The sequence below is a fragment of the Zootoca vivipara genome, chromosome 6 (assembly GCF_963506605.1).
Source record: "Zootoca vivipara chromosome 6, rZooViv1.1, whole genome shotgun sequence".
NCBI classification, from domain to species: Eukaryota; Metazoa; Chordata; class Lepidosauria; order Squamata; family Lacertidae; genus Zootoca; species Zootoca vivipara.
Window position 1 is genome coordinate 51,315,930 of NC_083281.1, and position 15,030 is coordinate 51,330,959.

Sequence of the window (15,030 nt, forward strand, 5' to 3'; positions counted from 1 at the left end):
TGAACACCAGCCATCCCCAGCCACGAGACAAAACATCCCCTTGGCTTTTCTCTATTCCTAACAGTAATGCCCGGTAGAGATAAATAGGGGCTCTGCCCCCCCCGCTTTTGAAGAATGAAAACTGGTGAGTCCTCTTCCTTGGGACTCCTGAAAATCACTTTCAGTCAGGAAGGAGTTAAAAAGTTCTGGTCCCAGCTGACAGTCAGCTGATTGGCCCCTGATTGACAGCTTCGAAAAGTTTCCTTGTTTCTATACTATTATGCTAAAGAGGGCCGGGTTCGCGGCACTGGATTGGCCAGGACTCGGAGTCAATTTCCCATTTGAAAGCTTGACGTCAGGAGCGCTATAAAACTCAGCAATGCTTTTAAACTCTCCTCCTGGATGAGCTCTTTAAAATATTTTTTCATCTTGTTGCTGGAGCTTGGGAGTTGAGTTACTTTTCTTTTTTTCAAGGGGAAAAAAACCTGCTTGTTATTTTGGGTCATACCATTGACCCCAGACAGTATTATTTTCCAAGGGTTTTTTTCTTTCGCTTTTTCTAAAGAAGTAGTAATAGTTACTTACCTCCTCTCTCTTTTTTTTTCCTTCTCCCCCTCCCCTGATGGTGAAACTGTCTCTCTCTTCGTTTTTTGCACCGGGCATGAAAAAAAGAGAGAAAGCAGTCCAGAAGGAAAGAGACCCTGAAGTGTTGAGAAAGAAAGAAATCCAAACAACCGTTGCAAACAACAACTTATAAAGCAACCTTTTTCTCTGCAAAGCTGCAGAGCACAGAGAGAGAGAGAGAGCGCACAGGGGAGAGAGGGGGAGGGAGGCGAGGGGGAGAGAGAGAGCGCGAAGGGGGTGAGAGCGAGAGAAAAGCCAAAGCAATCCAGCGCAGCCTGATGCAAAAGGCGACGAAGTAGAGCCAGAAGAGCGAGCGAGCGAGGCAGCCGCCTGCGGTCCGCCGGCTGCACCCGCGTGGCTCTTCTTCGCGAAGGGAAGCTCGCTGCAGCTTGGAGGAGCCCAGCCTTGCCAAAGCGGGAGAGAGCGGCAGGCAGGCAAGCAGGCGCGGGGGGAGCGCGCGAGCGAGAGAGCGCGAGCCGCGCAGGCACCCCGAGAGCAGCGGCGCCGAGCTCTTGCAAAGCTTCAAACTGGCTCACCCGCTCGCAAGTCAGAGCAGCCCCCTCGCTCCGGGAGTGCACCCTTTCTGGAGGACTGGCGGCGGCGGCGGCGGCGGCACCCCCAGCAAAAGGATGGCATCCGAGCTGGCCCTGAACAGCTCCGACCTGCCCACCAGTCCCTTGGCCATGGAATATGTTAATGACTTCGATCTGATGAAGTTTGAAGTGAAAAAGGAGCCGGTGGAGACCGACCGCATTATCAGCCAGTGCGGCCGTTTGATCGCTGGGGGCTCGCTCTCTTCCACCCCGATGAGCACGCCCTGCAGCTCGGTGCCGCCGTCGCCCAGCTTCTCGGCGCCCAGCCCGGGCTCGGGCGGCAGCGACCAGAAGACGCACTTGGAAGACTACTACTGGATGACCGGCTACCCGCAGCAGCTCAACCCAGAGGCGCTGGGCTTCAGCCCGGAAGACGCCGTGGAGGCGCTCATCAACAACAGCCACCACCAGCTCCAGAGCGCGCCGGGCTTCGATGGCTATGCTAGAGGGCAGCAGCTGGCCGCGGCCGCCGCCGCAGCAGCAGCAGCCGGCGGCAGCGCCGGCCCGGGGGGATCCATGCAGCCCGACGACATGGGCTCGGCGGCCGCCGTGGTGTCAGCGGTGATCGCGGCGGCTCAGCAGCAGCAGCAGCAGCAGAACGGCGGCGGCGCGCCCCATTACCACCACCACCACCACCCGGCCGGGGGCCACCACCACCATCACCACCACCAGCAGCCGGGCAGCGTGCAGTCCTCGGGCAGCAGCAGCAGCAGCAGTAGCAGCAGCAGCAGCAGCGCCGGCGGAGGCAGCGGAGGGGGCGGCGGGGGTCTCCACCACCCTCACCACGGCGGCGGCGGCAGCTTGCATTTCGACGACCGCTTCTCGGACGAGCAGCTGGTGACCATGTCGGTGAGGGAACTCAACCGGCAGCTGCGCGGCGTCAGCAAGGAAGAGGTAATCCGGCTGAAGCAGAAGCGGCGGACCCTCAAGAACCGAGGCTACGCGCAGTCCTGCCGCTTCAAGAGGGTCCAGCAGCGGCACGTCTTGGAGTCCGAGAAGAACCAGCTCCTGCAGCAAGTGGAGCATCTCAAGCAGGAAATCTCCAGGCTGGTCCGGGAGAGGGACGCCTACAAGGAAAAATACGAGAAATTGGTCAGCAATGGGTTCAGAGAAAACGGCTCCAGCAGCGACAACCCATCCTCTCCAGAGTTTTTCATGTGAGTTGTGGTCTTCCTCTCTCCCCACCACCTCCAACCTGCACCCCCTACTTCCCTGGCAGCCTCGTAACACCTTTAGCACACATACACACGTGCGCGCAAAAGTTTCTCCACGCGGCTTGGGGCGAGGGGGGCAGCTTGCTATAAAGCAATCAAACTGGCCACCACGTCTCCATTATTAATAATAATGATGATAAAAAAAATTTCTGGGGGTAAACAGCAAGCTCAACTTTGGGTTGTTTTTTTTTTAAGATGGATTGACTCAGCAATAGCCAACCTTATACAAGTTTGTTTATTTATTTTTTTACTTTTGTGAGGGCTTCTTGCTGGGCGCTTGTGTGTGTGTTGAAATCCAACTTTCCACCAACTCACTACTTCAATCTGAAGTTTGCTCAGCCTTTGAAACCTGCCATCCATATATAATGAAGTGTTTTCTCCTCCCCTTTTTACATTTGCTGTGTTCAAAGTACAAAAAATGATATTTTCCTTTTCCCCATCCTGAGTTCTTCAAATGGGTTTTGAATCTGGAATAGGCACACACACACACAGGAAAAGTAATTATAAAATTATTTTAAGACTTTGGCTTGCTGAGTTCCATCTGTTGTGCTAAACCTAGAGAATCAACCTGCCAGATTGAAGCCCTCATCCACCTCCCATGTGTTCATGATGTGAGTTTTGGCCTTGCCCTGCCAAATGGTGAAACTTTTAGTATGCCATTAGATTCCCATACTCATCTCATCCATTTATTATGCTTGCTATTTTGTCTTAGCATCTATTAACTATGTAACTGTTTCAAAAGACTATGGGGAGAAAACAAAGACAATATATTGATAAAAGCCCTGCATGCTGGACATGTACGGTATATATATTTTTTCTTTTGCTTGGATATGGACTTCGGAGACTGTAACGGCATGACATTCATCCTTTTTAGTTTTATTGCCTCAACACTTTTTTGAACTGAAAACAAAAAAGTGCAACCTTTTGGGGGCTTCTTCCTCCCCATTCAAGTTTTCATCTACTCTGGAAACTGCTTTGAGTTGCTCAGAACTTCAGATTTCTTTTTAATGCATTGATACATCCCTTCTTTAAAAAGAAAGAAAAGGAGAGAGAGAGAAGCCCAGAATGGATTGTGATTACCCTTAATATGATTTCTAAAAAGAACTTTGGGGGGAAAGTTTTAAAACTTACGCGTAAAAAAAGATTCACTTCCAATTTGTGGGTTTTGAAAATTATGCTGTTGCTTAAAGCAGTCGAAAATTTATGTTGGAATGATCTGCCCCATTTCTGCTATTTTTTGTTTTTATTTTCCTTTTGGCCATTGTCAAATGTTGGAATGCTCTGGGTTCCTGGTATATAATTTAATTCTAGCTTTTATTGTCTGTTAGCACCAGTTCAAATGTATGCTACAGAAAAAAAGAAATGTTATAGATACATTCAAAAGAGTTAGGTCTGTTTAGCTGTAGATCCTTTTTTAAAAAATGATGCACTAAATTGTTAACTGTCTTGATGTTAAAAGGGGGTAGAATTTACAATGGGACTGTTTTTTTTAAAAAAAAGTAGTTTATACAGCATGTGATTGCAACTTAAGTATAAGTTGGGTAAATGTAGACCTTGCTATGCCACTGACTGTTTTTGAAAACCAAAGTATTAAAGGGGGAGCCCCCCCCTCTTTATATTATTAATAGGGGTATTTTGTGTTCAAAATGTATGGTTGGGTTTTGTTTTGGGGCTTTTTTTGAAATTGAAATATTTGGGACTGAATTGCACTAAGATATAACCTGAAGCATAAAATATAAACCATTACAAACCTGTCTAGGATGCTAATATGATTTATGCAGTTACAAAGATGGCATTACTGCTCAGTTTTTTTAAATGATGCAGATTTTTTTACAGTTGTATTGTGGTGCAGAACTGGATTTTCTGTAACTTCACAAAAATCACAAAGTTTTAAAGGCATTAATCAGCAAATTTTATTTTCAGGGAGTGATAATCCTGTCTTTAAAAAAAATGGAAAGTAAATCTTGCCACAATAAATATAAAAAAATCTTGTCAGTTACTTTTTTCCCCCTTTTACATATTTTGCTGTGCAAAATTGTTTTATATATTGAGTTACAAACTAACCATGTGTGATGTTCCTTATGTGCTTTCTTTCATTTTTCAACTTTACGGTTATATCAAAAAGACAGAATAATCTACTATAATAAACTGCATTTTTGATTCTATATTCAGTTTCATTAGTTTGTAGCTTCCCTCACCACCATCAACAAAAAGTAAAGCCCTCTTTAAAAGTAGTATATTGGGTGGGGTGTTGAGAGGGAGAGTGGTCTGCTAACACAGTTTATCTAAATAGATAAGATGGGTGAAGGAATGGGCTGCCTAAGTTTCAGGCAAGGTGGGAATTGCTACCCACCAGAGCTCTGTTTTCTCACAGGTAGGTGAAGAAGCATGGCTTCTGGGGTACTAGGCTTAACTTTTTCAGTTTTGTAATAATTCTAAAAGGCATTCAGACTCTTCCCCTTCCATGATTATTTAAGCCACAGGTCTCAAGTAAGAGTTGTGACTTTGGTTTTCATTGTTTTATGGTGGAATATGACAAAAGGAGGGGATTTTGCACCCTCTTATTGAAGTCAGGTAAACTGGGCTGTGCACCCTAGGTTTTTCTTATCTATTCCTTTATTGATGTTACAGGGAATTTTAAAGATGTGGCTAGAATCCAATGGACCACAAAACTAATTCACCACTGAGAGGGGCGGGGGGGGGGGCTTGACCCTTTTTAACCCTCTTTCCCCATGATGTGCATCGCAAAGGGCTTTTGAAACAGGATGTTGTTTTTCGAAAGCCGCTTGTGATATGGCGTAGGGCGGGAAGTTTGCCCATTCAAAAAAAGAAGTCAAAAATTCCACCAGATTCGCACTCTCTCCTCCTTCCTCCCCTCCCCCACCACCACTCGCCATTCTATTTTAAGTGTTTTTGTTTCATTCATTTATGGTGTATTTTGCTAGCCCTATTTCTCTGGTGAAGTTTATCAGGAGAGGAGAAAAATTAAGTAAGTATCAACAGTAGTTGCTACTTTTCAAAGAAAAAGGGTATCTGGAGTTTTATTCTTGAGGACTAGAAAGGGAGACTTCTGTTGGGACCTTTTCTTGGTCACTGTCAAAAATCCTCCATAGAACACTTGATGCTGTGGTGTTCCTGTAGTGTAAACTGACTGCAATAGTATCTGGGAGTGAGCTGGATTTGCGTCTTGAGTTCCTGGATGGAACTCGGGATCTACTTTCCTGAATGCTCAATGCAGTCTTTCAAGATCTCTCGACTCCACCAGCTGTAGTTTTGCTTTTAAATCACTTTGGGAAAGCATGCAGGAGAGTGTGAATTCCACCAACTCACCTGTTCCCTAGACTACAACCAGTGTTGGGGGGAGGAACAGGGGAGTTGCAGGTGGAGGGAGGTGAATAGGAGGCGCTCAGAAAACTGCTGAGAACTAGGCCCTGTTTGAATTTGCAGGTGGGCTCTGTCCTGTAAAACTTTACAAGGTACTGCTTTTAAACCTGCGCTGAGCCAGGGCAAAGGTCACCAGACATTTAAACAAAGTTGTGGCCTCAATCTGAGACTAAAACAGAGGTAGTGTGTTCCCTGCCTTTCCCCCTCACTGCTCGGTCTTGTTCTCTCTCTCGGGGAGTGAATTGGTGTGTCTGTGAATGTGTGTTTTACAGATCCCGTGGCCCAGAAAAAGCTTGTGGCTCCCTAAACCAAGTAGTGCTTTTAAGTGTGCATGGAACATTTAGATCCACATTAATTTACAGGGAGGGGAAAGGCCTTGAAGTGTGCAGAATGAAGTTGCTGCTGCTGCTCTCTCTCCCCCCCCCCAATATCTCCATCTACTTTTCTTTGACAACCGCCCAGTTGCCCAACGTCCTCCTTCAGAAAGCCACACACATGTCCTTTAGCACTTGACCTTCTGATAGCCCAGGCAAGTTCTATAGGCTGCATCACTGCAGCGCTCTCTAGGCAAGTTAATGTGTAAGCGGAGGGTAAACTGCCTGCAATTGGCCAATCAGAAAATTATTTGCTCTTATAAAGATAGTAGGGCTTTCTCTCACCACCGCCACTCCTCCTCTTCCCTCCCCCTTTGCTTCTTCAAATGTTTGAACTCCTTGCCAAAAGTTCCACAGGCTCTCAGTGGCCCTCACCTTGCTGAGGTCTTTTCCTTAGCTCAGGCAGGCCCAATGCAGGGAAGAATTCACCTTGCTGCTTGCAAACTGTTAGGATTTCCCCTGCAGAAGCAGATCTTACATTTGCAAACATCCCCCCCCCCCAAAGAAAAGAGGCACAGTTCAATTAGCATGCTATAGGGGGCAGGGAGCAAAAAATAATCTCCATTTCTTCTTGCAAAAGCTGCAGCAGCTGATGCACCCCAAAGTTACTTTCAGTTCCTGTTATGATTTCTAAGGAGAGAGAGAGAGAGAGAGGACAAAATGAAGAATGGGGTAAATTGGATGTGTGTTTTTTCACTGGGCCTTGGAGAACAAGCTAAAGTACAGGACAAAGTTTACAAGGAAGAGGAAGCTACCCTCCTTGTAGGACATTGTGGGGGAGGGGGGGAGAGAACAGCTCTGTATTCTGCAGTTCTCTATCAGTGGCCCTTTAATGAACAGCTGAGCGCTTCTCCTTTTCATCATTTCAATTGGAAGGGAGGGTGACTTTTCACATTTTTACTTTATCAGAATTATTTTTTGCAAATGATGTGTAAGTAAGGAAATGGATCAAGATGTATAACACAAAACCTTGAAGGCCAGGCATGTGGGCTGTGGGAGGAGAGGCTGCTCAAGTTTCATTTCAGGGAGGACGAGGTTTTAAAAAATAAAATAAAAAAACCCACCCACGCCATCTCCCTTTGCAATGCTTTGCTAGAATCGCCCTGCCCTAAGAATAAGTTCAGCTCAATAGATGTCAATGGTGCTGGGGAAGGGGAATCAGCCTGACCATCCATCTGCCACCTGCCATTGAGTTTGGTTAGCATTGAATGCATTGATTCCGCTGCTGCTGAAGCTGAGGTCCCCCTCCTCACTTGGCCCTCCAGGTCTCTGTGATCTCTGGTGCCCTGGCCTTCAAATCCTGGGTGAAAAGAAATCAGTGCCACATGCAACCTGATCCTTTGCACGGTTACTCAGAAGCAGTTCTCTATTACTTCAGTCCCATGGAAATGTGGGCAGGGTTGCAGCCTTCCTCGCCCCATTGGGTAATGCATCCTTTGTGTTCCCCAGCCTTGTTGCTGATTTCCCCACCTGCATTCACTGCGTCTCAGTGTTCACACAAGCGATTTGCATGCCCATGTACAGGGTAGACAAACATTTGCTTGCTGTATATACTGCAGTAAAAGACAGGTTGCACTTCTATGCTCATTGAACAAGTTTATGACTTACTCCAGAGTAAACACATGCTTGGCTGACCGCTCACTGTAGAACACTTTTTGCTCCTCCCAAATGGAGTGCAATTGGCCAAGGGTGGAAAGTCATGCACATTTACTCAGAAAGTAAACCCTGTTATTTTCAATGGGGCTTACTCTGGTGTAAATTAGCTTAGGTTCTCTACCTTTTTATATGGTTCACACTTGAGGACAGAGTCCTCAGATATCAGTTCCCATCCACTCTGCTTTCTAAAACAACTCCCCCCCCCCAACAGCAACTGTGCAAGAAAGATAATTGTCTCACTTTCTTATCCTTCCTCCATCTTTCTCAACCCAAAAAACCCATCCTCCTTGTTACTATGTTCATAACATAGCAAGATACTTGATTCAAAAAGAAAAAGTCTCTCCCCTCTGCTTTCCCACTCCACTTTCCTACTCCCCTTTATAAACCACATATCTCATTTAGCAGAGCACCTGCTTTGCATGCAGAAGGTCTGAGAGTTAACCCCTGGCATCTCTGGGTGGTGCTGGCAATGTCCCCTGCCTGAAATTTCACAGAGCCGCTGCCAGTCAGTGTCGACAGAACTGGGCCAAATGGATCAATGGTCAAGCTCGGCAGAAGGCAGCTTCCCTTCTCTCCCATTGCCCTGTCACCATCTCACCCCGTTCAGCAGCGCAGAATGCATGCCTTGCTCCCCGCTCCTTCCGAATTCCTTTCTTGCTACCCATTTCCGCTTCTCTATCCTATCTGAATACCAGATCGAGCGCATCGGGCCTGCCTTCCTGGTTCGAGCGAGCGAGCGATGTGCTTACATCACTCTTATCTGCTACCGCGTTATCCGGGACCACACTGCAAGGACGGCAGCATCTGCTGTGCTTGGGAAGGGAAGCCTCTATTTATCACCGGGCCATCAGACAAGCGCAGTGAAACTCTGACGCCTGTTCGGGTAGCCAGAAAGGCGTATTTCCTAGGGAGGAAGGTAGCAGGAACTTTCTGAAGAAGTCTTGTTGCCTGTTTAAAAAAGCTAGCGCATTTTATGATGGCACAAACTTTCATGGACTGCAGTCCACGAAATCCGATGCCAGAATAAAATTGGTGAGTCGTAAAGGGGCCATATGAATATTTTGCTGCATCGATCGGCTCACACGCAAACACACACTTCCTCCAAAACCGGGCAACAGGCATTTTAAGTCTCCCGCTTTTCCCACTATTTATATACGGGTTTTTTGTTTTTTAAAAGACATTTGCACTAATGCAGGTTTTCTCTACACAATACACACACGCGCGTATTTGGAGCAGCGGTCTGAGTGATGCCGTTTTGGCCGCTCCAATTCTGTCTGGCCAGCTCGGCTAGCTGCATCTAAACACTGACACTCTCGGTTCTAGCTGGACTTAACTTCCCTATAATGTATTTAGGATGACGAGGTTAGGCGAGCTTCCTGAAGGGATCTCCTCTATAAAAACACAACATCAACGCTAGCAATAGGGGGACACCAGTGGTTCAGGAGTTTAGAGGTACGAGCTGAATGCTGCAAGCAGGCTTACTTCGAAGTAAGCTTCGGGAAACTCTATGAGGTTTACTTTCAGGAAGTGAACCTGTTTGCAATCAAGCTGTCCCCGAGCCTCGCACCGATTTAGTTAACCAAGCAGGGGCTGATTTTCTTCCAGTGAGTTCAGTGGCATTTAGCTGCCTGAGTCCTGATTTGGCGTTTTACAGCCACTATCACAAAAAAGTCCAGTTTAATTCTAACCTGAGCCGCTGGCCTGAAGCCCTGGACCTTTGCTGTTCACACCCATCTGCTAAAAGAGGAGTGACAGCGGGAGCACCATCACCCCTTTCACACACACGACTGCCGTCTAGGGAAATCCCGTCTGGGACCCAAAGATGTTTACACGTGCACTGTATTGCTCGAATGAAACCGGATCTATCGGTTCTCTCTCTCTCTCTCTCTCTCTCTCTCTCTCTCTCTCTCTCTCTCTCTCTCTCTCTCACACACACACACACACACACACACACGGCACAGTGACACACTCCGAATCAAAACCGCTTCATTAACTTCCACATGAAGAACCACGTCGCGATTTTGGCGCAGCGTTCCCTCCTCTTCACACATCCTGCCCTATAATGATCACCCGCTTTCTGCGGCCCTTTGAATTGGCACACTCTTGTTCTACCGGTAGTCTCTCTCTGACAATCCAGTTCTAGGCATGTTTACACAGTGACAGAACCCAGTTCAATAGTCTCAGGTAAACGAGGATAGGATCGCCCGGCCTAGATCTCAAGCCTCCCTCTTTTTCCCCCTGCAGGGTTTGATATCTAGTGCGTTTCAAATACACCTTGTTGCAAAGAAAGATTAAGACAACACGCACACACCCTTTCTCAAGCATTTTTTTTTAGGAGTGCTCGATCCCGCGGACGGAGGGGGAGGGGCGTTCCGGATTTGCAGCGGTTTGTTGATTCAGACGCAACAAAGGCCGATTTTCTATTCTTAACCATCAGCGGCTGGACAGAGGGCGTGAAGAAGAAGCCTGAGGTTTTTGCATTGTGCGATCACCTGGCCCCGATTCTGCTCCTTGGACTCTCTCCCACCCTCTAGGCAGCAGGGAACTTTGGCCAGGGGACAGAGGAGGCAGGCGGAGAGACGGTCGAGAAAACTGACCAGCCTCCAATAAATTCCTTTGGACTTGCATGTTTGGATCGTCGAAGAGCTGAACTTAGGCTGGGAAACGTTTACCTAGGACCAGTGTACGTCTTGCTGAAGTCAATCGGGCTTGTTTCCAAGTAGACGTGCAGAGGATCGCGCTGACTCAGGACCCTTTGCAGCCCGTTCCTTCGACACGGTTCCTCGGGAGTAAGTCCCCGTGAACCCAATGGGACTTTCTTCCCTAGTCTATGTGCACAGCTAGAACTTTTGTAGCTCCACTTCCAGGAACTACAGCCTCAAAGCATCCCTTGAAAGCCGCGATCCTCTGAGCGCCCTACGTAGGAGTAAGTTCAACTGAACTCTGAGGGACTTAGTTCTGAGTAAACGTTAGCAGGATCGGGCCGCGTAGCATCCACACTAAACTGGGAACACGCACGCACACACCCTGACGGTTCCTCGTCTTCCCCGGAATAGTATTTAAAATACAATTTCCTTGTAGTGTTTACTTCACTGGGGATTGGCTACATCTGTTTGCCCGCACCGGTATCTTTCTTTTGTTCTTTTTCGGTATTATACAAGTAACAGCGCGACCAGAAGAAAGTCTCACTGATGCTAGTGGGACTTACTCCCAGGTAAGTGTGCCTAGGTTCCCAGGGTAAGCATGCGTAGGATCCTGTGCGCACTTTCCTGGGAGTAAACCCCGCTGAACACAGTGAGAATGACTTCCGAGCAAGAATGCATAGGATCGGGGTGTCAATCTCGCAGTGGGGTTCAGTGGTACTTTCCTTTCAAGGAAATATGCATAGGAGTTCAGTTTTGGCTGCTGGGATTCATTCAGGCAGTTTCGAAAAAGAGAGAGAGAAAAAGAATTATCATATATATAGTTATATTTGTTTCTTAAGCCATATATCCTGAACTGAATCCTGTCCATCTGTTAACACTTAATCCTCATTCCGAAAACGCAGACACCATCAGCCACGTATCCGATTTACTGCCGCGCGTTCACGAAAACGTAAGGGCGATTGAGAGCCACGGAATTTTCTCTGCAGCAAGAGTGACCCTGCTAAGTGATTCCAGAATTGCAGCCACCACCGCCAACAAACTGGTTCAGACACGTGCGTGCGCCCCAATAAATCTCTGGCGCAGATACAGACAGGCATCGACACGTGCCCGGACGCCAAGGATCTTGTGGACTCCCACTTAAATTCCTTCACGGATCTCGTCTTCAGTAGATAGTCTCCCTAAATAAAGCTTCGTCGTTAGATTTGATCTAAAAGAAGGAGGTCCCGATAGTAGGCACTAGAATATGTATGGTTTTTCTTTAAAAAAATTATTTAAGTTTTCCCCGTTTTAAAGTTTTCTAAAGTATGTGTCTTGACTTCAAGGAATATTAACAATCGAGACAGGATAAAGTTGGGTGTCCAGGCATGGGCGTACCCAGGATCAAAACTAGGGGGGGGCAAGGGGAGGGGCCAAGGCACGGAAGGGGAGGGGCCACAAAGTGGGCGGGAACAGCGAACTCGTGCTCCGCCGGGCTGTGCCCCTCCCTAGAAGCAGGGCTGGTGGGCGGAGGCGGAGCCCAGCCCAGCGGAGCGCGAGTTCAGCGTTCCCGCCCGCCGCGCCGCGCTCCCTGGTTCCCCGCCGCGCTTGGCCTTGCCTGAGGGCGCGCCGGGGAGCTGGAGGGAGGGTGCGGCGCGGTGCGGCGGGAATGGCGAACTCGCGCTCCGCCGGGCTGTGCTCCGCCTCTGCCCACCAGCCCTGCTTCTAGAGTAGGGCAGCTGCCCTAACTTGCCGAATGGTGGGTACGCCCTTGTGTCCAGGCACACCTTACTCGCCGGAGCGCCATTGCTCCGCGCGGCCTTAATGCTCAATGACACCGCTCAGCTGACCGGCGACGAAAAGCTTCGATCCTGCAGGATTTTCCTGTAGTCAGGATCGTTCATTTCATGCCGCGCAGCTGGCCTGGGGATCTTTGAAGAAGAGGGATGAAGTCCCCCGACCATAGCTGCCAAGTTTTCCCTTTTCTCGCGAGGAAGCCTATTCAGCATAAGGGAAAATCCCTTAAAAAAAGGGATAACTTGGCAGCTATGCCCCCGACCCTCCGACATAAAGTGAACCTGCTTAGGACCACATCTTTTCTTCACATCCTTTCTTCAGGTAAAAAAACCTGCAAGCCATCGCAGCCCGATCCTATGCGTGCTTAACTGGTATTCACTGCTTAGGATCTGCAGATTGAGGAAGAGGCGTTCCCTGCGGCTCAGTCTCAGTCCCGTGCGCTGCAGACCCAGGCGAACGCGCGGCTTTAACGCCGACACGGATTGCTCAATCATGCAATCCTATTCATATTTAATAGGATATTTAATATTTAAAGAGTTAAATGGAACTTACTCGCAGGTAAGTGTGGATTGGATCGCTGCCCTAAACTCACATTGTAGCAATTCCCCTTTCATAATTCGCATCCTCCCTGGTGGAAATGGCGATAGTCGCTTGGAGAGCTGGACCCCTCCTGCCCGCAAAGCAGGCAGGCGATCCTAAGCCCTTGTTTGGCATCGGGATTCCGTGGAACTTCAAAGAATCTGTGGGCAAAATTGACACCAAAAGGCGTACAGGTGGAAAATTAGGCGTAGAAGTACCACCCCCCCCGCCCGATCTTATGGCTGCTTCGTCGGAGGTAAACCCTGTTGCCACTAAGTTTGATGGGTCTGCCTCCCTATATCTCAGCATGGCGAGGACTGCGGCGTTACAAGGGCGTCCGATCCTCGCTTCCGCCACAAATGATACGGTGCTGGCTCCGTATTTTGCAGACTATCATTTTGCGCTCGGAGTCTCTTAAGCCCCCCCCCCCCCAAAAAAACCCACCTTGCTCGTTCTTTGGCTGGCAACTAACAGCGGGAAACTGAGCCCCACTTGAAACCTCGAGCGAGGAAGCGTTGCGGATAACAAGCCGATTTGGGAATGCTTCAGGCTTCGGGACCTCAAGGGGGTTGACTGCTTCTGAATCGGCGCGCTTTGTATTGTCCGGCGGCAAAGCAAGGATGAGAGAGCGAACCGGAACCTACGCCCCACCAGTCCGCCCTTAGCCCGGGGATCCAATTTTTTGTGCCTAATATCGCATTTAGGGAGATTTTTCACGGTTGGAAAATTTTCTGCGGCAGAAAATGAACTCCCGCTGGGAAAGATTTAGATCTTTTGGGAATAGAATTTTTTTTTAGAGCCAATATTTTTTTCAAAGTGGGTTGTGATCATTGCACTCCTCTAGCAAAATAAGAGGAGAGCTTAAAAAAGAATCCAACCAGCCTACAGTAAGCACAGATGTATTTCCCTTAAAAAGATCCCGCTGCCTACACATTAAACATGGAAAGCAACATGACTTCCCCCACAGCGCTCTTAACAAACTTCAGTCCCCAGGATTCCATGTGCTTTAAATGGGCAAAAGTGATACAGCAGTCTTCTGCCCAGCAAACACACCTGTTTGAGTAGGAAGGGACCCAAGGATCATCTAGTCCAGGCATCCCCAAACTTCGGCCCTCCAGATGTTTTGGACCACAATTCCCATCATCCCTGACCACTGGTCCTGTTAGCTAGGGATCATGGGAGTTGTAGGCCAAAACATCTGGAGGGCCACAGTTTGGGGATGCCTGATCTAGTCTAACCCCCTGCACTGCAAAGGTATGTTGCTACAGCCTGGCTCGCTCACCTTTCCACATATCTGGTATTATTTTGGTCCTCCTTTCCCTTCGTATTTCTTTAACATTATGTAAGGTAGAAAGGAGGGACTTCTGATAACCAGGAGAGGTACTTGAGGTGTCTATCCTTTTTCCAACCTGGTGACATTTGGTGGCAGGGAGTTAAAAACGTTAAGATGGGAGGCATGAAGAATGAGATCTATTGCCCTGAGCTCCTTTGAGTTGGGGTGGTGTAGTGGTTAGAGCAGGGACGCAGGACCTTTTTCAGCCTGAGGGCCATATTGTCTCATGTTCCTGGGGTGAGCAAGGCCAGAGGCAAAAGTGGGCAGAGCAATGGCTGCAGCGCTTGCCTTTGTACTGTAGGCTGCATTCCAGGCAGGCAAAAGCCAGAGGTTCCTGCACAGGCTTCTCTTCATCCAGGAAGCAATTTCACAATTTTAGGACATGTTTTTGCCAGACAACAGCAATTGAAGACGACCTGGAGCAAATTGGGGAGCATTCTAAGGGTCAGGTGAAGAGACCAGGAGGCCACATTCAGCCCCTTCACTTAAAGTTCCTCACCGCTGGGCTAGGGCACCAGACTAGGACTGGGGAGATCTGGATACAAACCCCTGCTCATCCACAAGGTTTGCTTGTTCTCATCGAGTAGTGGGCCATACACTCCCTTGGTTTAGCTGAATTTGGTTTTGTTTGTTTGGTTTGTTGTGAGGACAAAAGATAAGAATTATGCAGGCTATCCTGAGATTATTGGAGGACAGCTAGAATCTAACTGCAGTACTGTAATAATAATGATGATGATTTGTGATAACTATTATGCGAGTATGTCACACTCTGCTTGCTTAAATGGTTTTCTTAGCATGGCTAGTAAACTGCAGGAGGAGGCTACTGACACTTCTAAGGTCTTATTGCTTATTCCAAGTGGCCTTTAGAAAAAGATT

At 48.1% G+C, this 15,030-nt stretch overlaps 1 protein-coding gene across 1 annotated transcript in view; it reads left to right on the forward strand.

Moving 5' to 3' along the window:
* The first annotated feature begins 365 nt into the window (after window positions 1-365).
* MAF (MAF bZIP transcription factor) overlaps window positions 366-15,030 on the forward strand; it is a 243,832-nt gene continuing 229,167 nt past the window's right edge. The window contains exon 1 of the mRNA XM_035117489.2: window positions 366-2,353. Within this exon, the coding sequence (XP_034973380.2) occupies window positions 1,233-2,353 (1,121 nt within the window). The 5' untranslated portion in view covers window positions 366-1,232. The remainder of the gene's footprint in view (window positions 2,354-15,030) is intronic.